Source organism: Podarcis filfolensis (genome assembly GCF_964270895.1).
Source record: "Podarcis filfolensis genome assembly, chromosome: 4".
Classification (NCBI taxonomy): Eukaryota; Metazoa; Chordata; class Lepidosauria; order Squamata; family Lacertidae; genus Podarcis; species Podarcis filfolensis.
In genome coordinates this window covers 101,396,138-101,423,061 of record NC_139607.1, presented here as the reverse complement: position 1 = coordinate 101,423,061, position 26,924 = coordinate 101,396,138, and the positions used below count along the sequence as shown (strand labels likewise).

The 26,924-nt window shown below is 42.6% G+C and overlaps 3 protein-coding genes across 3 annotated transcripts in view; all 3 read right to left on the bottom strand.

The window, feature by feature from the left end:
• The window catches only part of LOC310760688 (uncharacterized protein), a 278,926-nt gene that overhangs the window by 236,799 nt on the left and 15,203 nt on the right, over positions 1 to 26,924 (bottom strand). The gene's annotated exons all lie outside the window — the stretch shown is intronic.
• LOC310760713 (uncharacterized protein) overlaps positions 1 to 26,924 on the bottom strand; it is a 122,358-nt gene that overhangs the window by 82,169 nt on the left and 13,265 nt on the right. The window lies entirely within an intron of this gene.
• LOC310760768 (uncharacterized protein) lies at positions 299 to 2,874 on the bottom strand. Its single transcript, XM_083609920.1, has 3 exons — positions 2,431 to 2,874; positions 2,088 to 2,348; positions 299 to 2,007 (listed from the first exon to the last, which is right to left on the bottom strand). The coding sequence occupies exons 1-3, from the start codon at positions 2,462 to 2,464 to the stop codon at positions 497 to 499; spliced, it is 1,806 nt and encodes a 601-aa protein (XP_083466046.1). The 5' UTR covers positions 2,465 to 2,874; the 3' UTR covers positions 299 to 496.

Below are 26,924 nucleotides of genomic sequence, written 5' to 3'. Positions count from 1 at the left end.
TGGACTACAACTCCCATCATCCCTTGCTAGCAGAACCAATGGGGAGGGATGATGGAAACTGTAGTCCGGGAGCTGCTGGGGACCCAAGTTTGGAAAAGCCTCCTTCAAAGCAACTTTTCTATTTTGCCCGCAAAGATGGGACCTGTCCATGTTTGTATCTTGTATTTTGTTTTCCTCATGACCTTTCTGCGTTTATTTTTTTTATTTTTTAAGAGGGCAAATTGAAAGAAAAATTGTATGGCAAGCTGCAGAAGAATAAAAGGTTGTGTTTGAAAAAAGCACACCAAAAACTGGGGGGTGGCATCCTTAAATATTTTATTGGGGGTGGGGCATAGACCCCTAGTCGTTTAAGAGTTGGCACCTATTCCCTACACCCACAGGTCTCAGGATGGTTACAACATAAAAAAAAAGAAACAAAAAAACCCACCACATATTTAAAGGGCATTAGATGTCAATCAGACAAAAGCCTGGTTAAAAAGGTGTGTCTGCCTGGTTCCTAAAGCTGTATAATGGTTTTTCCGACCATTGTATGGATTCTTTGATGTGAAGTGAGATGGGAGCTCTGACTGAAGCTCTTTCCACATTCCACACACTGATAGGGTTTCTCCCCTGTATGAATTCTTTGATGGGAAGTGAGATGGGAGCTCTGACTGAAGCTCTTTCCACATTCCACACACTGATAGGGTTTTTCCCCTGTATGAATTCTTTGATGGGAAGTGAGATGGGAGCTCTTCCTGAAGCTCTTTCCACATTCCACACACTGATAGGGTTTCTCCCCTTTATGAATTGTGTGATGGGAAGTGAGAGAGGAGCTATTTCTGAAGCTCTTTCCACATTCCACGCACTGATAGGGTTTTTCCCCTGTATGAATTCTTTGATGGGAAGTGAGAGAGGAGCTATTTCTGAAGCTCTTTCCACATTCCACGCACTGATAGGGTTTTCCCCCTGTATGAATTCTTTGATGGGAAGTGAGAGAGGAGCTATTTCTGAAGCTCTTTCCACATTCTATGCACTGATAGGGTTTCTCCCCTGTATGAATTATTTGATGGTAAGTGAGAGAGGAGCTATTTCTGAAGCTCTTTCCACATTCCACGCACTGATAGGGTTTTTCACCTGTATGAATTCTTTGATGGGAAGTGAGAGAGGAGCTCTTCCTGAAGTTCTTTCCACATTCCACACACTGATAGGGTTTCTCCCCTGTATGAATTCTTTGATGGAAAGTGAGAGAGGAGCTTTCAGTGAAGCTCTTGCCACATTTGAAACACTGATAGGGTTTCTCCCCTGTATGAATTCTTTGATGGGAAGCGAGATGGGCACTCTGACTGAAGCTCTTTCCACATTCCACACACTGATAGGGTTTCTCCCCTGTATGAATTCTTTGATGGGAAGTGAGATCGGAGTTTCTAATGAAGCTTTTTCCACATTCCGCACACTGATAGGGTTTCTCCCCTGTATGAATTGTGTGATGGGAAGTGAGAGAGGAGCTATTTCTGAAGCTCTTTCCACATTCCACGCACTGATAGGGTTTTTCCCCTGTATGAATTCTTTGATGGGAAGTAAGGGAGGAGCTATTTCTGAAGCTCTTTCCACATTCCATGCACTGATAGGGTTTCTCCCCTGCATGAATTCTTTTATGGTAAGTGAGAGAGGAGCTATTTCTGAAGCTCTTTCCACATTCCACGCACTGGTAGGGTTTCTCCCCTGTATGAATTCTTTGATGGAAAGTGAGAGAGGAGCTCTGACTGAAGCTCTTTCCACATTCCACACACTGATAGGGTTTCTCCCCCGTATGAATTCTTTGATGGGAAGTGAGAGCGGAGCTCTTCCTGAAGCTCTTTCCACATTCCATGCACTGATAGAATTTCTTTCCAATGAGATTTTGTTGATGGGAAGTGGAATGGGAGATCTGACTGCAGCTTTCTCTACACTCCAAATTTTTACGTGGCTTCTCCTCCCTGCGGATTTTATCGTGGTCACCTTTGCTCTCAATTTCCAATTCATCAGAATCTGCAATGGAGACAAAAAGGGATTAGAGCCTCAGGAACAAATGGAGAAGAAATGAAACCAGTTGGGTGTGTGTTTATTACCTGTGTTGTTTGTCATTTTACCAACATATTTATTATTAGATTCTGAAGACTTGTTGAATGTTGTTTTGTCTGATATATAGCAGTGGTCAAAATTGTGGAAGGTTGAAGCTGACACTGAAGATGGCCTGGGAAGTTCACACCAGCCCAATCGTGGTAGAAAAAGAAATATTTTGAAGAAGATTGTTCGAAGAAAAAACTGTAAGTTACTGTTTATTGTGGAGGTGTTAGGTTCCCAGGCGTTATAGGGGGCGCTGTTGAATTCTGTGAAAATATCTGAGGTTGGTCACATAGAGGTATTTTTTGAATTTCCAGGCAGATATGACAATCCCACAGGGAGCCTTACCAAGAGAGGCCAATATCCCACAATTCTCCTCCATGACGTCCTTATGCAGAGCTCTCTGGTCAGGATCCAGCAACGCCCACTCCTCGTCGGTGAAACAAACAGCGACATCTTCAAAGCACACTGGACCCTAAAAGAAAAAGAGAAATGTCCTCCTCTGAGACAGCAGAAATATGATCTGCTACACAATGCTCTGTTGTTTCCTTCCTGTTAATAATAACAACAACAACAACAACAACAACAACAACAACAACAATAATAATAATAATAATAATAATTTATTATTTATACCCCGCCCATCTGGCTGGGTTTCCCCAGCCACTCTGGGCGGCTTCCAAAAAACTCTAAAATACAATAATCTCTTAAACATTAAAAGTGTCCCTAAACAGGGCTGCCTTTAGATGTCTTCTAAAAGTTTGGTAGTTATTTTTCTCTTTGACATCTGAAGGGAGGGCATTCCACAGGGCGGGCGCCACTACCGAGAAGGCCCTCTGCCTGGTTCCCTGTAACTTGGCTTCTCGCAGCGACGGAACCGCCAGAAGGCCCTCAGCACTGGATCTCACTGTCTGGGAAGAACGTGTCAGTGTTTGTAAAAAGCGAAAAAAGGAGGAAAACGTTCTGACCTCCCTTTGTCTCCTCAGCCTGGTCCTCGGACCCTTGTCAGCACAAAAAGAGTCGACGAGAATATCCTTGCAGAGTTTTATTCTTAAAAGTCTTTGTGCAAAACACGACTGAATAACTATATACACCAGCACTAACTAACTAACTAACCAACCAACCAACCCAAACACCAGCCTCAGCAACAAACTAACATTTCTCACTATATATATACAACCTGCTGCAAGCCGCTGAGTCATGCTGACCCAGCTTTATTCGAATTAAAGAAACAGCGGCCATTTTAGCCATGACACCCCTTCTGTTTCTTAAATGCGAAAAACCCCAACAGAAACAATACACACATACATTATATACATAAACCCAGTTTTGTCATTAATTCATTATGGCATGTTGCTGGCAAAGGCTTAATAAACAAATCTGCAATATTATCTTGTGATTGACAATACTCCAGTTTGATCACCCCATTCTGTACACAATCTCTAACATTCGCATGATGGATAGTGTGATGGGATGGTGAGCTGCTTGTGCGTAAAATCCTAGTCCCTCAGAGTTTGGCTAAGTCCACAAACCTCTGTCTCTGACGGAGCTCCTTAAGCATGGCTCCATCAGTCGCTCGTTGAATCGGACAGTGGGCGTTTACGGAACTTCTTCCAGCATAAAAGCTCCTTAACGGAAACGCGTCTTCTGGACTCTCGGCGTGACAGTTTCCGGCGAGGAGTGGGTGTCCCTACAGGAGGTCTTGAAACCTCCCCACTGTTTTCGCTTGAAGTGTCTCTGAGCCCTCCCTCTGACTCACTTTCCCTTGGAACTCCACTTCTCCCCCTGCTGGTCCCCTCCTCAGCTGAATGGTCTCTCTCACCCTCCGTGAGCCCTTTCACCTCCTGCGTCTCAGATGGCAGTTCCCTGACATCCACCTCCCCTCCAGGGCCCCCTTCACCCCCTTCCCTCCCCTCCTCTGCGGGAGGCGAGGGAGCAAAACCCCTGAAGGAACCTCCCTCATCTTCCGAAGTTTCGAACACTTCCCTCCACCTCTTGCTGTTACCGGTTTCCAAGTACTCCTCCTCATCGGAGTCTGTTCCTCCTTCCAACTCCGATTCCCTGAATCCTTCCAGTTCCTCCTCATCGTCGGTGGTGCCAAAGTACTCCCTCCGGAACATCGCTATTGGCTGAGGTTTCCTGGGGAACCTTTGGTGGAACGTTTCGATCAAGATCTCGTCACGGACCTCCTCTGCCGTCACCCAGGTGTTTTCCGACTCCGGTTCCCCTTCCCACGCGACCAAATACTCCACCTGATTACCCTTCCACCTGGAGTCGATGATTTCCGCCACATGGTTGCTGCTTTCCCTTTCTTCTATGGCTGGCCCCCGTGTGGATACCCCTTCACCTTCCCCCCTATATGGTGACAGTAATGACCTGTGGAATACTGGGTGCAGTTTCATGTGGTTCGGTAACCGGAGTCTGAAAGCCACTGGGTTGACCTGTTGGATGACCTCAAATGGTCCCAATCTTTTGGGTCTCAATTTCTTGCAACCCCCCTTGAACGGCAACCCTTGGGTTGATAGCCAGACCTGACTCCCCACCCTAATGGTTTCACCTTCCCTTCTGCTCTTGTCTGCCTGCCTCTTATATTCTTCTTTGGCCCTTTCTAAGTTGAGTTGGAGTTGACGATGGATCGCTTCCATTTCTTCTACAAAAAGTTCAGCGGCCGGGACACTCCATCTCTCCCCTCCTCCCCCTGGAAACGCCCTGGGGTGGTACCCATAATTAGCCAAAAAGGGGCTCATCCCGGTGGACACATTCTCTGCATTATTGTAAGCAAATTCCGCTAGCGCCAACTTTTCGACCCAATCGTTCTCTCTGTCATTGACATAACACCTCAGGTATTGTTGGAGGATACCGTTTGCCCTCTCCGCCTGCCCATTGGTCTCAGGGTGCCTGGCAGTCGAAAAGTTGACCTCTACGTGCAACAAGCTCATAAGTTTCCTCCAGAATCTGGACGTGAACTGTTTCCCTCTGTCGGAGACCACCCTCAAGGGGGCGCCATGCAGCCTAAAAATATGTTCTACAAACAATTTCGCTGTCTCTTCCGCCGTGACTGCATGTGAGCAAGCTACAAAGTGACCCATCTTAGTTAACAGGTCTACTATGACTAGTATGGTGGTTTTCCCCTGGGATTTAGGCAGATCAGTCATAAAATCTATCGATACCGCCTCCCACGGTCGTTCTGGTGTGGGTAACGGTTCTAATAACCCCGCTGGTGCCCGCCTTTCTCCTTTGGCTCTCTGGCATTGGTCACACCTTCTCACATACTCCCGTACATCCTCCCTCACCTTGGGCCACCAAAACTCCCTGGTCACCAACCACATGGTCTTGTGTTGCCCAAAATGCCCCGCTGTGGGATTGTCGTGCAGCTGTTTGAGTACTCTCCCCCTCAATTCCCCTTCGGGTATATATAGAGCCCCTTTGTAATACAATGCCCCGTTTCTTTCTTCAAAACCTCCAGGGTCTTCTCCCTCTCTCCTTAAACCTCTGAGCTTATCCTGGGTGTATTCATCATTTACCGTTCCCTCTACCAGTTCTCTTTGCCCCACCCAGGCCGCCCCACACACCCAGTGGTCCTCTGGGATAATATGTCTCTCTTCAGGCGCTCCCTCCCCCTCCAAATATTCAGGTTTGCGAGAGAGAGCGTCCGCTCTGATGTTTTCTGGACCTGGCACATAGCAGATTTCAAAATGGAATTTGGAGAACTCCTGGGCCCATCTCACTTGTCGTTGGTTGAGCACTCGTGCCGTTCTCCAATACTCCAAATTCTTGTGGTCCGTACACACTTGCACCTTATGCTGTGCGCCAATTAGTAAGTGTCTCCATCTCCGGAATGCTTCGTGAATGGCGAGTAGTTCTCGGTCATATACGGTGTAGTTCCTCTCGGATTTGTTCAGCTTACGCGAAAAGAAGGCACACGGTCTCCATTCCGACTTATTGCTCCCTGGCTGAAGCAGCACCGCCCCCACCGCCCAGTCTGAGGCATCAGTTTCCACTCTCATGGGTTTTTGTAAATCCACATGCAGGAGCTGTTCTTCCGAAGCGAATGCCCTTTTCAATTCCTCAAATGCTTGCTCCGCCTCCGCCGTCCAAATGAATTTCTTCTTGCTGCTTAGACAGTCCGTGATGGGAGCCGTTAAGTGGGCAAAGTTCTTGATGAATTTACGGTAAAAGTTCCCAAACCCTAAGAACCTTTGCACATCCTTTTTCGTTTTCGGTGTCTTCCATTCCAGCACCGCCTGGACCTTGCCTGGATCCATGGCTAATCCCTTGTCTGATAAGCGGTACCCCAGGAATTCCACCTCCTTGGTGTGAAACTGACACTTCTCCAATTTCACCCACAGCTGGTTCGCTTGCAGCTGGCTCAGCACTTCCCTGACATCCTTTACATGCTGCTCCTCATTCTCTGAATATATCAGCACGTCATCGAGGAAGGCCACGCAATTCTTGTACAGCAAAGGTCCCAGGACATGGTTCATGAGCGATTGAAAACAGGCGGAGCCTGATTGTAATCCGAATGGCATAACGAGATATTCAAAAGCCCCCAAAGGGGTGAACATGGTGGTTTTCCATTCATCCCCTTTCTTTATTCGTATCAGGTTGTATGCCCCTCTCAGGTCCAATTTCGTGAATATCTTTCCCTTCCTCACCCTGGTCAAAATGTCATCAATCCTGGGCATGGGGAAAGTCACTGGTTCTGACACAGCATTTAGCCGCCTGTAATCCACTACAAGCCTGGGTTTATCCGTGTTTTTTTTGTCCACAAAAAACACTGGGCTCCCCCCCACCGCTCTGGACTCTCTGATGAAACCCCTCTTCAGGTTTTTATCAATAAACTCCCTTAACTCCTGCATTTCCCTGTCTGACATGGCGTACAGCTTGCCCATGGGGAGCTGGGCCCCAGGGACCAGGTTAATTTGGCAGTCAAAGTCTCTATGCGGTGGTAGTTTATCTGCTTCCCTTTCGCTGAAGACCTTGCTCAGATCAGCGTATTGTTTGGGCACCTTCCCTTTGTCTGCCACTTCCGTCCCTGCTAGAAAGGCTTTTGCCCCTTCCGGCACCTTTCCCTCTCTGCAATGTTCCAGGCAATGTGCTGACCCAAAGGAGACCACTCTCTGATGCCAGCCCACTAGCGGGTCATGCAACGCTAGCCAGCTCATTCCCAAAATGACGGGAGCCCCTCCCAGGGTGGCCACATTGAACGCTATCCTTTCGGTGTGCCTGGCCACCCTCATAACCATTGGGACGGTCTGTAGACTAACTTCTCCTCCCAACAGCTCCCTCCCATCGATCGTGGTCACCTGCAGGGGGTTGCTTAAAGGGAGTGTCTGTATCTGGTGTTCAGCTGCAAACTCCTTACTCATAAAATTACAGGAGCTGCCTGAGTCCAACAGCGCCTTTGTCTTTAGTGGGTATCCGTTTGCCAGCTCTAGCAACACCTCTATTACTAGGGCTGGTCTTGGAGGTTCCGGAGTGGGCACTTTTACTGCTCCTTGGCCTGGCTGCAGTGCCCCGACGGTGGCAGCCAGGCGTTGGCTTTTACTGGCTCCTGGACTCCCTCCTCCTTCCCCCCAACAGCTCCTGCCATCCCTTGCCATTCCTTTCTTTGCGGGCAGACTCTGGCAAAGTGACCTGGCTGCTGGCAGAGATAACATTTCTTGGCTCTCTTTCCCTCCTTCTTCCTCCCTTCACTGGGATTTGAAACTGCGCGCGCGCGCGCTGTTCCAACTTCCATCGGCTCTCCTGGCGGGAAACTTGGCTCTGGAATCTCTGGAATGCGGAAATCCCTCCAACGCTCTCCTTTCCCCTCCCGCTTCTCCAAGGCTCTTGCCTCCTGGCGCGCTCCAATGGTCAGCGCTGATTTGGTCAGCTGGTCCATAGACTCCGCCCTGGGCGCCCGGGAAAGTTCGTCTTTCACCGCCGAAGAAAGCCCTTCTTCAAAGAGCATTTGAATGGGTTCCGCCGATAGGTCCCATCCCAATTTATGTATCAACATTGTAAACTCAGTCCAGTACTCACGAACCGATCGGCTCCCCTGTTTGCAAGCCATCAATTGTCTGTGCACCAGTCCCTGTTCAATCTCGCTGGAAAACATCAAATCCATGGCGCGAAAAAACTTCCTTGTGTCCTTCAGCATTTCACTACTCCCTGCCATCAGGGGTCTAACCCAGTCTCTCGCCCCTCCTTCGAGATGGCCAATCACAAACGCCACTCGCGATGCCTCGTCGGGAAAGTCGTTAAACTGCAACTCGAGAGCATACTGCATCTCTGTCCTAAAGGCTTAATAGTTCCTGGGGTCCCCCCCAAACTTCTGCACCAATCCTGGCATCTTTCTTGCTAGTGGGGCGCCTTTTGTCTTATCTGCATCCTGCGCCCTCCTTTCCTCTAGCCTCGCCGTTTGCAGCGCTAGCTGGAGCTCCAACACCCTGTACCTTTCTTCCAGGCTTGGACCCTCTCCAGCTCCTCCTGCTCCCCCGGCTCCGGCTGGGTTGCTCATGATGCCTCTTTGCACAAGCTGCTTTCAGGGACTGTCCGATTGCTGTGATGGGATGGTGAGCTGCTTGTGCGTAAAATCCTAGTCCCTCAGAGTTTGGCTAAGTCCACAAACCTCTGTCTCTGACGGAGCTCCTTAAGCATGGCTCCATCAGTCGCTCGTTGAATCGGACAGTGGGCGTTTACGGAACTTCTTCCAGCATAAAAGCTCCTTAACGGAAACGCGTCTTCTGGACTCTCGGCGTGACAGTTTCCGGCGAGGAGTGGGTGTCCCTACAGGAGGTCTTGAAACCTCCCCACTGTTTTCACTTGAAGTGTCTCTGAGCCCTCCCTCCGACTCACTTTCCCTTGGAACTCCACTTCTCCCCCTGCTGGTCCCCTCCTCAGCTGAATGGTCTCTCTCACCCTCCGTGAGCCCTTTCACCTCCTGCGTCTCAGATGGCAGTTCCCTGACAGATAGCAATATGTTTTGATGCAGATTTCATTATTTCCGAGCCCGCTAATGCCATGCACGATTGGCTATCTTCATACACTTGGATAGGCAAATCAACTTTACAATCTAGATCTTTTAGTATCTGTATAAACCACATGATTTCATTGCATGCTAGCGACAGGCTCCCATATTCTGCCTCATAGGATGAGGTCGCAACAAATCCTTGTTTCTTTGACCTCCATTCAATTATGGAATTGGCAAACATCATAACCATTCCACTTGTAGATTTTCTGGTAGCTACACAGCTTCCCCAGTCCGCATCAACAAATACTTCTAGTTTTTCATCTTGTGTACTAGATATCTTCAAACATACATTTAATGTCCCCTTTAGATATCTGATAAGCCTTTTCAAAGCACACCAATCAGCAGTACTGGGTTTAGATACACGTTGACTCAGAACATTTGTAGCACATGCAATGTCTGGCCTTGACCACTGGCTTAAATACAACAGTGATCCTATTTTTGAGTGATACAACTCAGGCTGATCAAATTCATCATCACACACTGTCTTTGGGAAATCTGGTGTCATGGGAGTCTGAACTGGCTTGCAGTTTTCCATGCCAAACTGCTCTATCAAATGAAGAATTTTCTCTTTCTGGCTCAATAGGAAGCTTCCATCTGCTTCCTGCCTTACTTCTACTTCTAAAGCCCTAAGGCTTTAAGCTTAAACCTCTTTTCCAGTTGACTTGTGAGCTTCTGGATCTCATCTGTGGAACTCCCTGCTACAAGCAAATCATCAACAAAGACTAAGAGCATTAGATATTTGTTGCCTGTCCCCTTGGTGTACAGGCATGGATCAGCCACACTCCTTTTCAATCCAAGTTTTACAAGGGCTTCATTTAAACACTGGTTCCAACACCTTCCACTTTGTTTGAGACCGTAAACAGCTTTTTTCAAACGCCAGACTGCACCATTCTCCTCTTCAAACCCAGGGGGTTGTCTCATTAACACTTCATGGTCTAAATTTGCATGCAGATATGCAGCATCAACATCAAAATGGTGCACTGCTAGTTGTCTTACAGCAGCAATGGATAGCATTAAATGAAAAGTTTCACTCTTTACAGTGGGAGAAAACACTTCATCATAACTCTCCCCTTTAATTTGAGTGAATCCTCTGGCTACTAATCTGGCTCGAAAACGTGGTTCCCCAGATGCAAGGGTTTTCCTTTTGTAAACCCACTTGCATGACACCACTCTGCCACCAGGTGGCGGCATTATGACCTCAAACACTTTGTTACGTTTAAAAGAGTCCATTTCTTCTTTCATAGCTTGTTCCCACAAAGCACGTTCCCCAGGGGGTAAGTCTAAGACTTCATTATAACTTTGTGGTTCCACACAACTCACATTGCATACTCTTTCTTTTTTAAAATGATATTTATTCAAATTTTCATAAATACATAAACACGAAAAAAGAAACAAGAAAAACAGAAAAATACAGCAAAAAATAAAACAAAAAGAAAAAACAAAAAATAAGAAAAAATACAAATCTCAGATTACAACTTTTCATTTGCTTATTTCTTGAACCTCCTCACACCTCCCTTTTTGTATTCTGATTTAATTCGTTATTCCAGCAAATTCTTCCCATGTTTCTCAATTTTAATTTAAATAATTAATCTTCACAATCTATCTTATTTATTAATTCAACATATCCTTTCCATCTTTTAATATAGTCTGTTATTCAATTTACCTTAATCTCTTTAACCTTATCTTATCTTAAAAATCTTAAGATTTCAAAATTTAAATCATATTCATACATATCTCCTTAAATCATTTCTGCTAACGCCAATTTAGTTCCTTTCCAGCATATTCCCTGATATTTCATTAATGTTGCACTAATTCCATAGTTGACACAAGAATTTCCCTTGATATCTCTAATTTTTATCCAACGTCCCTTCTTCCTGGTTTCGGGTTATGTCAGTCCTTTCTGTCCATTACATCCAGTCCATCAATCTGGTGTTCTTATGTCCGAGGCCCTTAAGTCTCTTCTAGGCCCCTTCTGCAGATTTTCTTGTTCTTGTTTGTGCTTACGCACTTCTTTTTCTATTTTTGGTTTCTTGGGGAGTGGGTCTCCGGAGGGTTCCATCCGGTAATAATTTCCACTTTCCTTCGTCAGACTAGCCCCTTCCCCCCAGTCCCACTCCCCGTCGTCATCTTTGTAATCCAAAAAATATTTGTCCAAAAGATAATTGATCACCTGTTTCATAGTCCCACTAGAGTTAAGAGCTCCCTTGACTTCAAACACTTCCAAGCACTCTCCAAGTTCAATCTTCCAACGCAGTGGCTTTTGTTCCTGCAGGACATTGGATCTCTCCATTTGTGTTGTTTGAGGAGTAAAAACTGCCTCTTCCTTCCTCATCTGCCCTTGGACTTGCCTTGTCAAACCAGATTCCTGAATTGGTTGCTGTATAACTTCTTTATCCTTATTCCCTGTTAAATCATATTCACTGGCCACAGCACTCATCAAGTCCAACTTTTCATGCATCAAGTTCATTTTCTCATGCAGCTGCTCCAGTAAAGCATTTGTCCTGCCAAGGGCAGACACCAAACCTTCCTTCCAACACATTTCTGTTCAAGGTCAAGCGGCTGGTCCCACGATCCCAATCTCACAGCTGTAAGGTCTCCAAGTAAGCTGCAACAACAAGCTGACAGGCTCCCTCTAGGGGACACAATTTCTATTTGTATCGATTTTTTAAATGTACCCAACAAAGGAGATTACTTTCGATTTCAAATACTTTCGATTTTCAGATACTTTGTTTCTTTAAAATCCAGAAATGCAGAAAGTAGCGTTGAAGTTAGTTTGTTTCTCTTTTTTTTAACAATCTGTCAAAGTACTCCATTTTCTTTTCTTTTTTTTATAAGATATTTATTAAGATTTTTTTAAGGTATTACAATAAAGTGAAAAATAAATAAATAAGAAAAATACAAAATAAAAATAATTAAAAACACACAAATTTTCCATTGCTTATTTTCCGTTAACTTGTTTCCCGGACCTCCTCATACCTCCCTTTTTTGTATTCCACCACAAATTGTTGGTTCAGCAAATCCTTACCATTACCTATTTATAATCCTTTTTTTCATATTCTCTTAAAGCATTGCAGCTGGAAACCACTTAATTTCAATCCAACATCATTCTAACATTCATTAATTTTACAATATTTCTGTAGATAGTCTTTAAATTTCTTCCAATCTTCTTCCACCGACTCTTCTCCCTGGTCTCGGATTCTGCCAGTCATTTCTGCCAATCCCATATAGTCCATCACCTTCATCTGCCATTCTTCCCGGGTGTGTCTTCCAATACTTTGCAATAAGTATTCTTGCTGCTGTTGTAGCGTACATAAAAAAAGTTCTGTCCTTCTTTGGCACCAATTGGCCGACAATGCCCAGAAGGAAGGCCTCTGGTTTCTTCAGGAAGGTATATTTAAATACCTTTTTCTTTTCATTATAGATCATTTCCCAGAAAGCCTTAATTCTTGGGCACGTCCACCAAAGGTGAAAGAATGTACCTTCAGTTTCTTTACATTTCCAACATTTATTATCGGGCAAATGATATATTTTTGCAAGCTTGACTGGGGTCATGTACCACCTGTATATCATTTTCATAATATTCTCTCTTAAGGCATTGCATGCCGTAAATTTCATACCTGTGGTCCACAACTGTTCCCAGTCAGCAAACATAATGTTATGTCCAACATCTTGTGCCCATTTAATCATAGCAGATTTCACCATTTCATCCTGAGCATTCCATTTCAACAGCAAGTTATACATCCTTGACAAAATCTTAGTTTTGGGTTCTAACAGTTCTGTTTCTAATTTTGATTTTTCCACCTGGAAGCCAATTTTCTTGTCCAAATTATATGCCTCCATTATCTGATAATAATGAAGCCAATCTCTGTTTTTTAGTTTCTCAAAACTCTGCAGTTTTAGTCTATCTACCTCTTGTTCCAAAATTTCCCAATATTTCGGCCATTTGGCCTCCATATTGAGCTTTTTCTGGGCTTTTGCTTCCATTGGTGACAACCACCTTGGGGTTTTATTTTCCAACAAATCCTTATATCTTATCCAAACATTGAACAAAGCTTTCCTGACAATATGGTTCTTAAATGCTTTATGTGCTTTAACCTTGTCGTACCACAAATATGCATGCCACCCAAAAACATTGTTAAAACCTTCTAGATCCAAAATGTCTGTGTTCTCAAGAAGCAGCCAGTCTTTCAACCAGCAGAAATCCACCCCTTTCCTTTGCATCAATTAATATCTTGAATTTTATTCTGGGCTTCTTGCCCTGCCAGACAAATCTAGAGATATCTTTCTGCCACTTCTTGAAACAATCCATCTTGTCCACAATTTGCAGTGTTTGAAACAAAAACAGCATTCTAGGCAAAACATTCATCTTTATAGCTGCAATTCGACCCAACAAGGAAAGCTTCAAATTTGACCAAATTTCTAAATCTTTTTTCACTTCCGTCCAACATTTTTCATAATTATCTTTAATTAAGTTCCCATTTTTTGCTGTCATGTTAATCCCCAAGTATTTCACTTTCTTGACCACAGTCAGACCTGTCTCATTCTGAAACCTCTCTCTTTCAATCGGTGTTAAATTTTTCTCTAAAACCTTAGTTTTTGACTTGTTCAGTTTGAATCCTGCCACTTGACCAAATTCTTGAATTAGTTCTAAAAACCTTTTAGTACTAGATTCTGGCTCCTGTAACGTCAATACTAAATCATCTGCAAATGCTCTCAATTTGTACTTTTTGGCTCCGACCTGTATACCTTTAACCAACCGGTCCCTTCTAATCATATTCAGCAGAACCTCCAGGACCGATATAAAAAGCAATGGGGAGATTGGGCACCCCTGTCGTGTCCCTTTTTCTATCTTAAATTCTTCCGTCACCACATTATTTACAATTAATTTAGCCTTTTGTTCAGACTATATTGCACCTATACCATTTTCAAAACCTTGGCCTACCCCCATCCCCTGTAGGTTCTTTTTCATAAAACTCCAAGAGATATTGTCAAAAGCTTTCTCCGCGTCCACAAATATCAGAACTGCTTTAGTGTTTATATTCACTTCTAGTTTTTCCAGGATATCAATTATGTTCCTCAAATTATCAGACAAATGTCTTCCCGGGAGAAACCCCGCTTGGTCCTTATGAATCTCTTCCATCAATACTTTTTTCAATCTCTTGGCCAAAATGTCAGCAAAAATTTTGTAATCCATATTAAGTAACGATATAGGGCGGTAGTTCTTAAGCTGAGTCTTTTCAGTCTCTGTTTTCGGTATAAGTGTAATGTATGCCTCTTTCCATGACTCTGGTGCCCTCTTCCCTTCCAGAATTTCATTGCAGACTTCCTTCAAAGGTTGTAATAGCCACTCTTTCAAAGATCTATAATATCTAGAAGTCAGCCCATCCGGTCCTGGAGATTTGCCCAATTGCATATTTTGAATGGCACCTTCTACTTCCTGTTCAGATATTTTATAGTTCAACATTAATTTACTTTCTTGGGAGATTTTTTGTAATCCATTTACTTTCAAAAATCGGTCTATGTCCATTTCTTTCTGTGGCCCTTGTAAGTATAATTGTTTAAAATACCTCTGGAAACAATTTCTTTTTTTTTTAAAAAATATTTTTATTCATTTTCCAAAACAATAATACAAATTATACAAATTTCCATACATTTGATTCCTTTTTGACTTCCTTCAACTTCTCTGATAATCATCCGTATTTACATCTCAAATCCGCATTTCTCTGTTTATATTGCCATTAATCTTCCCTCCCTCCTCTATTGCTTTTTGACAATATATCTCAACTTTTACAGTGCTTCTTGATATCCCGCTAGCGTTGTTTGCACATCACATATTCTTTTCAGATATTCACCGAATTTTCCCCAATCCTCGATAAAGTTTTGGTCTTTAAGGTATCTAATTTTTCCAGTTAATCTATCCAATTCAGAATAATCTGTCAACTTCAGTCTCCATTCTTCTAAAGTCGGAATTTCTTCTTGTTTCCATTTCTGGGCTAGTAGGGTTCTTGCTGCTGTGGCCGCATATTGAAAAAGTTTACAGTCTTTCCTTCTTATTTCATTCCCTGTAATTCCTAAAAGAAAGATCTCTGGTTTTTTGGCAAATGTATATTTTAACATCTTTTTCATTTCGTTGTGAATCATCTCCCAAAAACCCTTTACTTTCCTACATTCCCACCACATGTGGTAAAACGTGCCCTCCTTTTCTTTGCACTTCCAACACCTATTGCACGTCTTATACATTCTTGCGAGTTTTACCGGGGTGATATACCATCTATAAAACATTTTCATTACGTTTTCTTTTAGTACTGTACATGCGGTAAATTTTAAGTTCTGATTCCACAGTCTTTCCCAATCCTCAAACTGTATATTATACCCAATATCTCTGGCCCATTGTATCATCACTGATTTGACTTCTTCATCTTTCAAATTCCATTCTAACAAAATTTTATACATTTTCGATAAGATTTTGCACTCGTTATTTATCACCTCTATTTGAAACCTTGAATCTTTTTCTGCATAGCCCCTTTCTTTAACGTCTTTTTTAAACATCTCATTAACTTGAAAGTAATGCAACCAATCATTAACATGTTCTTTAACTTGTTCATATGGCCTCAATTTCCATTTTCCTCCTTCCTTAATTGTCAATTCACCATATGTAATCCAATTACTTCTCATATTTATTTTCTTTACAGTCATTACCTCTAGTGGTGACAACCAGTGTGGAACTTTTGGCTCTAACAAATTTTTATACCTGTCCCATATTTCCAATAGTGGACCCCTAAATATGTGATTCCCAAAACCTTTATGAATTTTCCTCTTTTCACACCATAAGTACGCGTGCCACCCGAATCTGTTGTCGAAGCCTTCTAAATCTAATAGCTGACTGTTCTCTAATTTTATCCATTCTCTCAACCAGCAGAGACCTGCTGCTTCGTAATACAATTTCAGATCCGGCAGGGCAAAACCGCCTCTCTCCTTTGCATCCGTTAACAACTTATATTTGATTCGCGGCTTCTTGCCCTGCCAGATATATCTTGAGAGCACTCTTTGCCACTCACTAAAAATTGTTACCCCCTTTAATATGGGGATAGTTTGGAACAGAAACAGCATCTTCGGGAGAACACTCATCTTTATCGTGGAAATTCTTCCCCAAAAGGATAGTTTCATTCTCCTCCACACGTCAAGATCTTTCCTTATTCCATTCCAGACAGGTGTATAATTATTCTGATACAAATCAATATTTTTAGGGGTTAGCCAAATTCCTAGATATTTAACCTTTTTTGTCACCTCTATCTCTGTACTTTGTTGCATTATTTCTATCATACCTTGATCCATATTTTTTGTAATTATTTTTGTTTTCTTCTTATTTAGTCTAAACCCTGCCAAATTGCCAAACTTCTCGATTTCATTCAAAACCTCTTTCACGCTTTCTAATGGTTCTTCCGTTGTAATTACCAAATCGTCTGCAAAGGCCTTAACTTTGTATTCATTCTGACCAACTGTTATCCCTTTTATTAATTTATTTTGTCTTATTGAACTCAGGAAAACCTCCAGGACCATTATAAATAGTAGCGGAGAGAGTGGGCATCCCTGTCTAGTACCTTTTGTTATTTTTATGTCTTCTGTGGTTACATTATTTATAATTAACTTTGCTTTCTGCTCTGTATAAATTGCCTTTATTCCATTACAGAACTCAGTTCCCACATCCATAAACTCTAAGTTTTGCAACATGAAATCCCAGGCGATATTATCGAAGGCCTTTTCTGCGTCAACGAACATTAACATAGCTTGTTTTTCATTCCTGGCAGACAGATATTCCAAAATATTTATTACACTCCTTATATTATCTTTCAACTGCCTGCCTGGAAGAAAACCCGCTTGATCTTTATGAATAATTTCTTGCAAAATTTTTTTCAATCTATTCGCTAAAATCCCTGCGAATATTTTATAGTCTACGTTGAGTAGTGAAATAGGCCTATAATTTTTAACTTGTAATAAATCTGAGTCCTGTTTGGGAATCAACGTAATATATGCTTCTTTCCAAGTCTCTGGGATGTCTCTCTCCTTTAAGATATTATTCATAACTTCTTTTAATGGTAACATTAGTACCTCTCTCATTTCTTTATAGTACCCTGCTGTAAAGCCATCTGGACCTGGTGCTTTCCCTCTCTTCAATTCCTTTATGACTTCTTTTAACTCCTCCTCTCCTATTGGGGCATTCAGTTGGTCTTTCTTTTCTGTCGGGATCTTTTGCACCTTTTTTTCTTTCAAAAAACGTTCTATTTTCCTCATATTATTTCTTTCTCTGTTTTTGTATAATTGTCTATAGTAGTCCGTGAATCCTTTCCTGATTTCCTTCGGATTATCCACTTCCTCTCCATTTATTATGATTTTATTAATCGTATTTTGCTCTTTCCTTTTCTTAATTTGCCACGCAAGCCATTTGCCAGATTTATTTGCATATTCAAAGTTCTTTTGTCTTAGTCTTTTAATATTCAATTCTATTTCTTTGTTTATAATCATTGCGAACTGTGATTGTAAAACCTTAATCTCCTGTCTTATTTTTATGTTGTTTGGTTTTTTAATGAGTTTTTGTTCATTGTCCATTATTTGTTTTAAGATTTCTTTTTTCCTTTTTTCTCTATTCTTATTCTTCAATGCGTTCTGTTGAATAAAAAAACCTCTTAGCACTGCCTTGCTTGCGTCCCAGACTACGCTCATCTTCGTTCCTTTGTTGCAATTATCCACAAAGTAGTCCGTTAACTTCTTTCGTGCTTTTTCAACAGTTTTTTGATCATCTAAAAGGTAGTCGTTAATTCTCCATCTAAAGGTTCTTTCCTCAAATCCTTTCAATTCCATTTTTATTGGATTGTGGTCCGAAATTACTCTTGGTTGTATCTCAATTTGAAGAATTCTTGGAGTCAAGTCGTTCGAGACCCATATTTGATCTATTCTTGACAACGACTGATTTGGTTCCGAAAAATAGGTGAACTGTTTGTCCAATGGGTGTCTGAGTCTCCAGATATCTATCAGATTGTAGTTTTTCACCATTGAGAAAAAAGTTTTTGGTAATTTTCCTTCTTTACTCATACCATCTCTAAGCCTATCCAGCTCCAATGAGACCACCGCGTTCATATCTCCCATTACAATAATTTTCTGATCCATATATTCAAATAACATTTCTTCCAATTTCTTATAAAAATCAGTCTTATTTCCATTAGGTGCATAGATCCCGACTATTATCAAATTTTCGCCTTGCCATTTAATCCTAACTGCTATAATTCTTCCTTCTTCGTCTTTAAAAATTTGCTGCGTTTCGATTTTATTTTGAATGTATAGAACTACTCCTCTTTTTTTCTCCTTATCTGATGATATGAATTCGTTCCCTAATCTCTTATTAATCAAAATTTTCTTATGTTTCTTCGCCACATGTGTCTCTTGTAAGCATATGATGTCCAATTTTTTCTTTTTTAAAATTTGTTCAATTTTATTCCATTTTTTTTTCTCATTTATGCCGTTAATATTCCAACTCCACAACTTTAGTGCCATTTTGATTTCAATTAAATAAAATTTATTTGTCTTTCCAGTCTTTTATAATTCCGCCGATTCTTCTTCCTCTTCTCTTTCTTCCTCCTCTTCCTCTTCCGTCCTATCTTCTTTCTCTTCTTCCAATTCATCCTTAGCACTTGCGCCTCTTCCTGGACCTTTAACTTCTTCCAATGTCTCTTCCTCTGTTTTAGGTTCTTTGTACCTCCTCAAAAATTTCCCTGTTTCTTCTGGACTCGTCAATCTTCGTTTTTTGGTTTTATAGAAAAAGGAGATTCCCTCCGGAAATTCCCACCTAAATTCAATATTATTCTTCTTCAGGATCTGTACCAATGGTTTATATGGGTCTCTTCGTTTCAATATTCTTATTGGTATATCTTTAAAGATGATGATGTAGCTTCCGTCTATATACAGTCTTTTCTCTCTGTTCTTCTGTAGAACCAAATTCCTCATCTCTCTATCCTTAAAGGTAATTAGACAGTCCCCTGGAAATTTCTTTGTTTTAGGTGTTTTTACCCTCATTCTGAAGGCATTTTGGACTGTCTTAGCAACCTCTTCTGTTGGTAGCTCTAACCATTGGGCTAACTCAGAGACCAATCTTTCTTTAATATTCTCATTCTGCATCTCCGGAACAGCTCTTAACCTCAAATTAACCTCCCGTTGTCTAAGTTCATTCATCGCAATCAAATCTTTAATTTCTTCTTGGGATTTGTTTAGTTCCATCACCTCCACTCTGATTCTCTCTTCTTCCCGCTTCACTTCCTTCATTTCTTGTTTCGTCTTCTTATATCCTTCCTCCAATGTATGTGTTCTCTTAGAAACATCTCTTATTTGCCCTTTCAGTTCATTAACTGTCTCATCAATTTTTTTGTCCATTTTTCCAATCTTGTTGTCCACAGATTCTAATTTTGATTCTAAGTTTTTTTCACTTTGTTTTATTTCCGCAAACATTTTTAAGATCTCTGCTTTGAACTCTGTTTCTTGTTTAGACCCTTTCCTCTCTGCTGGCGTCCCCCCGTCACCTCCCTTCTTTGCTGCATGTGACATTTTCACTTATATATTTCACTCACTTAGTACACCTTATATCAGATATCGACCTTAACAATCCAAACTTCAATAAGCTAAATATGCCAGGTATACCAAGTAGAGAACAAATTAGTAAGCAGATAGTGAACAAATAGTAAATATATTGATAAAAGAAAAAGAAATCCTGCAAAACCCAAATTAATCTTCTTGCCACCAATTAGGCTATTCCACCGAGGGGGGGAAGGGTTACATCCATTATATTGCAAACAGAGTTCTCTGATGGGTTTTTTATCTTCTTGCCACCAATTAGGCTAAATCCAAATTATGTTTATGCGTTTGAAGGAAAAGGAAAACAAATAACAGAGGTCACATCCAGTCTTTCCAGAGAGGACAGGCGTTCTGAAGTGAGGTAGATTCTAATCCAGCTTCGAAAGTTTCCGGGGGTTGGCTCCAATTAATAATTAAAGTTTCCTTCCAATATAGATCAAACTTGTCACACAAAATGGGAGGTAAGAGTTTTTAGTTATATGAAAACCAATTTATTTAAGCTTCAGAGGCACTTATCCCTTTCCAATATTCCTCATAAAAAAGGAAGAAAGAAAAAAAAACAAAAAAAACTTGAAAACCAAAGTGTAATATCTCCTTTCCGCCACTAGAGTTTATGTGATTTGTCGTCTTCAGGGAGCCAATTTATAGAAAAAAAGAGAATAAAAAGAGGGGGAGAAGAATCCAGTATTATATGACTTAGCTGACAGGTTAACTAAGTTCCTTTTTAATAATAAATGGGGTCAGCAGAAAAAGTTTCCAGTCTCTTTGCCCCCCTCAATGTTCTGCTGCTGCGTAGTCAAACACTAATAATGGCGTCTGAAGTTCCTTTCGTCTTTTGTCTCCAAAGCCTTTGTTCTTTGCTCTCGGGAAGTGAAAGTAACAAATCTCTCCTTTCCTCTGTTTACTTTTCGATATTATCGAGGTCTAAGAAAGTTCAAATCATCACCATCTGCTCTCCCTTTTTAATTCTACAAGCATATGACACTTGTAGCTACCCAGAAAGTTACTTTTTTGAAAACTTTGGGAGAGAAGGGAAACAGTAACCGCAAGCGGCAACTCACTTTCTCTTTCCAGCTCTGCACGCTGCGCTGCGTCTGTGTTGATTCCAGATGACAGTTGAACTCCGAAGTTTTTTTTATTAGCCTCCGATACCTTCCTTAACCAAATTATAACAAATTTATAGTCCAATTGGGCTCGGAGTTCTTATATTTGAGAATGTAGCGCTCCTCTTGCAAGCTCGGGGCTTCGCTATTTGGATATAGAAAATGGCTTCCCTTAGCCCGCTGCCCGCTCCGCCGTTCTCTTCGCCCCTTTTGGAGTTACCTGACGGCCGTGCGAGTTGCTCCTGGCTTCGCTGGGAACCTGACCCTCTGGTATCCCACAGAGGTTAATATTGGGGGCCACTGCGCCCTGTAGCACCCCTTTTTATCCAAAATAGCTCGGGATTCACCTCGCGGTAAAATCCCCGCTTGCGGAGAGAGTCGCGCTGCACCGGAAGTCCTCTCCTGCGACTTTGGTTTTGCCCTCAATTTCTTCTCACTTTCTTTTATTTTCTCCAAAATTTTATCTTTCTTCTCATTTTGACTTCTCTTCTTTATTGCATTCTGTTGTATCAAAAACCCTCTCATAACAGCTTTGCTTGCGTCCCAGGTTACTCTTTTTTCTACATTAGTGTTCATATTTATTTCAAAATAATCTCTCAAAGTTTTTTGGGCCTTTTTATGCACTTCTTCATCTCCAAATAAGGTGTCATTCATCCTCCATCTGAAGGAGCCAGTTGATATTTGCTTCATCTCCATCCTTAGAGCGTTATGGTCGGAGCAAGTTTTTGGGCAGATTTCCACTTTCTTTATCTTTGGTGCCATTCCTCTAGTTACCCATATTTGGTCAATTCTAGTCCATGTCATCTTGGCTTCAGAAAAGAAGGTTCCCTCTCTTCCCAAGGGGTTCTTTGTTCTCCAAATGTCCACTAAGTCCATATTGTCTGTCATCTCAAAAAAGGTTTTTGGTAGTCTACCATCCTTGGTAACTACCTGTCTTTGTGCCTTGTCCATGTTTGTAGATACTACTCCATTCATGTCCCCCATCAAAATCAGATTGTAATCCAAATAGTCCAATAAGGTCTCATGCAACTTTTTAAAAAATTCAGATTTCCCCTCATTCGGTGCATAAATTCCTACAATCAGAAATTTCTCTTCTTGAACTTGAATTTCAATTGCCAGGAATCTTCCTTGTTCATCTTTAAAAATTAATTTCGGTAATAGTCTCTCCTTTGCATATATCACAACTCCTCTTTTTTTAACTTTGTCAGATGAGATAAACTCCTGTCCCAATCTCTTACTGATAAGTAGTTTCCTGTGTAACCTTGTTACATGAGTTTCTTGTAGACAAATCAAGTCCAATTGTTCCTTTTTTAGTAAGTGAAAAACACTTTTTCTCTTCCGAGGAGAGTTAAGGCCGTTGCAATTCCAACTTAAAAGTTGCAGAGCCATGATGGGGTTACTTCGCTTTGCCTCCAACTGCACCAAGTGTCTGTTCTTGTTCTGTCAATGGTGTCTCTTTCTCTGGACCGTGCAATCCAAAAGATAGGTTTGCTATATCTAGTATTCCTTTTTCCAGTGCTCTTGGCTCTTCTCCGGATTCCGCTTCTTTCTGTAGATCTTCTTCGTGGTCTTTCAAAAACCTGTCTTTGTCGTTAACTGATCTTATTTTTATCTTTCTTCCTTTATATTTAAAGGATAGTCCTTGGGGAAATTCCCACCTAAAGAGAATTCTATTTCTTCTCAACAGGGCAACTAGATCTCCGTAGTTAAGCCTTAAGTCCAAAAGATGTTTTGGAATATCCTTAAATACCTCCACTCTTTTGTCGTCAATTTCCAAAGTCCTTTGATAGTGCAGATTCAAAATTTTGTCTCTCTCCTCTTTTGTTCGAAGAGTAATCAAACAGTCCCTCACCTTGTTCCTCCTTTGTCCTCTTCCAAGTCTGAATGCACTCACTATCTTAAATTCTTCCTTCCCCAAGTCCTGTTGCCAAAAATCTGTAAATTCCTGTGTAAGAAAGTCAGCCAGATTATCTTTCTCACGTTCTGGTACAGCCCTGATTCTTAAATTCCTTTGTTTCTCTTTCAATTCAATCATGGACAGTGTCAAACCGTGGTCCTCCAATTGCTTATATACTGGTGGTATCTTCTCTTGAGTAGCAGTTGCAATATCTTTTGCTTCTTCAGCTATCTTTCTGGTCGAAGCAGATTCCTGTAATAATTTTTCAATAGACTGTGTATTGGTATTCACCTTCTGTCCCAAATTATTCATGCTTGTAGTATTCAGATCAATTTTAACTGATGCTTCAGCTACTTGTTTATTTGTCTCAGCTACCTGCTTAGCTAGGTTTTCCAAGGATTCATTAATTTTTCCAAGTGCATGTGCCAAAACGTCTTTGGACGACATAACTTTTGGTTTGACCTGTGGAGGAGCAGCCCCTGATGTTCCAGATGTTGAAGCCCTTCGCTGCTGCGCAGTGTCTGTCCGATAGTGTCTGCCAGACCTAGTAGTCTTTTCCTGCGCCAGCTCTAACTTTCCTCTCCCATCTGCCATAACACTCTCATGAGAGTCCAAGGTCAATCCCACGGTTGAAAGTTTGTTTTGGAAAGGAATTTTCCTATAACCCAGTTGTTATTGTAGCAATGTCAAACCTCCTCTAGGGGGACACAGTAACAGCCGGAGCTTGCAACTTTTAAAAACAAATATAGTCCTTATGAGTCCCCCAATTCACTTAAAAACAACAGTTTCAGTCCACTTAAACAGTTACTTTAAAACCAAGAGAAGTCCAGAAACACTGTATCTCTTTTTGCAGAGGTAAGTCAAAAATCCTCTGCTTACCGATAGGCTTTCCACTGAGCGGCTTTCCTTGTCTAGGGGCAGTCCGTTCCCAGGTTTTAGGCAGAGGATTTTAGCTTCCTTTTCCTCTTGTTTTTGCAGGTAAATACACCTCAAACTTTCCCCCCTCCTCTCCTGCAATCTGGAGGGGAGACCGCTTTCCTGATGTTAAGATTTGAGTCTTTTTCAAAGACGTCTTTCCGAGTTTCCGCTTTACAGTCTCTTTGCTTTAATCTATTTACAAGAAGGGAAGGCAGACTTCCTGTTTATACCTTCCCGCTTCGGTGTCGAATTGGCTTATTCTTACTCCTTTTAAATCCAATTTAATCCTACTCACAGGTAGTTACTTTAAAATCCAATTGTCCCAGGAAAAAGTCAGCGCTCTCTGATCACGGCTGTGCGGCTTCACTCCGTGGAAGAAGCAGTCTACTCTCAGCACCGCGCCGCTCACCCCATCCCGCTCCGGAGCCCTTAAAAGGGTCCCTTCGCAGATTGGTGGGGCGCAAATGGTGCCCGCTGAGTCCCCACGTTCACAGGCTTCCCCCGCCTGTGATTTTTAAAGGGCCCCCGCTTTGCCACAGCGGTAAGACCCGATCCCGCGGAGCTGGTCCCTCCGAGACTCAGAGGGAATCCGCCATTAATCGATGGCGCTGACCCGGAAGTCCAAAGTACTCCACTTTCAATCAATGGACGTCTCAAACAATTTCTGTCCCGACACCCCGTCCCCAGGTTTGGGACAATGGAAACTTAAATTCCTTTACTCTCCTCCTGCAGGATTAAACAGTCAAGTCCCCCCCCCCTTTTCTCCTGCTTCCAAGGGGGGTTTATTGGTTGTGGATGCAGGAAATTTCCAACTTTAAAACAGTTTTCCAGGCTATTAGGTTGCAAGGTCTTTGCTTCAGTCTATATACAAAAAGCGGAAGGCGGACTTCCTGTTTAAACCTTCCTGCTTCGTGCCTAATTCATAAATTTTGCAGATTTCTTGATCTAATTCTCCGTTTTTACTCACGGGTACTTGATTTAGAGTCCAAATGTCATCAGGAAAAAGTCAGCGCTCTCCGGCGATGGCTGTGCGGCTTCCCTCCATGGAAATAGCGATCGGTTCGCAGCACCGCGCTGCTCACCCCACTTCACTCCGGAGCCCCGAAAAGGGGTTTCCCCGTGAGTAGGGGAGGCGCTCTTGGTGCTCTGCCGAACCCCACGTTCCCAGGCTTCTCCGCCTGGGATTTCTAGCGGGCCCCCGCCTTCGCAGTGGCGGGAAGAACCAATTTCCACAGAGCCCGTTCCTCCAATCGGAGGAACTCCGCCATTCGTCGTTGGCGCTAACCCGGAAGTTCCTCACATTGCATACTCTCACTCCTCCTAGGGTCAAACGCTGAGGAGGTACACCCTTGTTTGAACGCTGGGAGCGCCTAGGCACAACTACCTCTTCTTCCCCCCTTATCTCTGGCTCTTCTTCCTCTTCCTCTTGAGAAGTATTATCTATTGCCACATCTTTTGAGGAAATCTATGCCCCCTCCTCATCCTGCTCCTGTGTTGCCAATGGCTGAGAAGATGCCTCTTCTCTTACTTTCAGTGGCAGTAGGCAATCTGGGTTGGCATGGATCGCAGTCCATCTGTCCTGGTCAGCGAAGTCTGCGCTTCGTGACAGAACCACGCGTCCTGGGCGTAAATTGAAACGCCGCCCTTTGCCATAGGACTGATATCCCACAAACCGCAGTTTCTGCGCTCTAGTGCCCCCTTTCTGGCGCTGAGCTTTGGGGATATTTACATGTGCCCAAGAACCCCAGTTATGGAGCACTGTCCACTCTGGTTCTTTCCCAAACAACACACGATATGGAATATCTTTTATAGAGCTAGACCAGGTTCTATTAATCAAAAAAATTGCTGTCAGAAAAGCCTCGCCCCACAGCCTACGGTTGTGACCCAATCCTGCATCCACTAGCAGGCAGTCCTTTACTGACTGTATCACAGCCCCACGTCTTTCACACAGACCATTTTCAGCAGGGCTATAAGGGTTAGTCAAACGGTGAGTGATCCCCTTACGTCGCAACCATGCCCCAAATTGTTTGTTCAGAAATTCTCCGCCCCTATATGTTTGCAACTGCACAACAGGGTGAGCGAAGAGCTTGTCAGCTTGGGCAACCCATTCTCTGAATGTGGGGAAACACTCAGATTTCTGCTTTAACAAAAACAACCAACTAAAACGTGATTTATCATCTATTACCAGAAAAGCATATCTGACGCCCCCTTCAGTCTTCTGTGGAAAAGGACCTATCACGTCACAATGGACAAGTTCTAAAACCTCTTTAGATATTCTGTCACTTTTAGAAGCCACAGGCTTCCTCTTAGATTTGGCCATTTTACATACATTGCAATCTAGGAAACAGTTACAGCTATTTACTTTAAGATTCTTGCACACCTTTTGCATCTCTGAAAGCACACGGAAAATGGCATGACCCAGTTTTCTGTGCAGTTCATGTACACACCCCTTATGAACTGGTAAATTATCCTGAACCATCTGGGCTGCTTTAACAGGCTTGTCCTGCATTACATATAACCCATTTTCCAACTTTGCATGGCCACATACCTGAGATCCATTCTTTATCAGACAGCCATCCTGCGTGAACTTAACACTATACCCTGCATTAATCAAACAGCTTACAGACAGTAAACAATAGTCCAAACTGCTGACAAACAGAGTCTCTGGTAGAGTAGTGTTCAAGCACTGCAGGAAACATGTTCCCTGGCCATCAATCTTGCTTCTACGACCATCAGCAAGATAGATTGAGTCTTTCCCATCAGCTGGCTTCCCCAGGGTCTTAAAGTCCTCCCGACTGTTGCAGATAATCCTGCTGCTCCCAGAGTCCAGCAACCATGTTCCTCGAGGTATCTTCCTCTCCTCTCGAGAAAATGCAGAAACAAACTGAGCAGAACACGTGTTCTTCTTCCCTGAAGAGAACCCCTTCTGCTTACGTTTCTGCGTTGATTGCTGTCTCTGCTCCACGTCATCTCCTGGAAGTCTTGCCCTGCATTGACGCTGGAGATGCCCGGGTTGGTTGCATCTATAGCACCTCCTCACCGCCATGGCCAAGTCCAAACCTTGGCGTTGCTCCATTGGCAGATTCTGCTGCTGGCCCCCTCGACTGTAACTCCTCTGCTCTTGGAGTTCAGCCTGTCTATCTGACCTTCTTTCTGCTTCTTCGGTCAATCTGCCAACCACATACTCAAGGGTCAGATCTCAGGGACGCATACTCTCCATGCTATTAATTACAGGCAACCAGCTTTCAGGCAAACTTGAAAGGATAATGTGTGTTTGGTCAGTCTCATC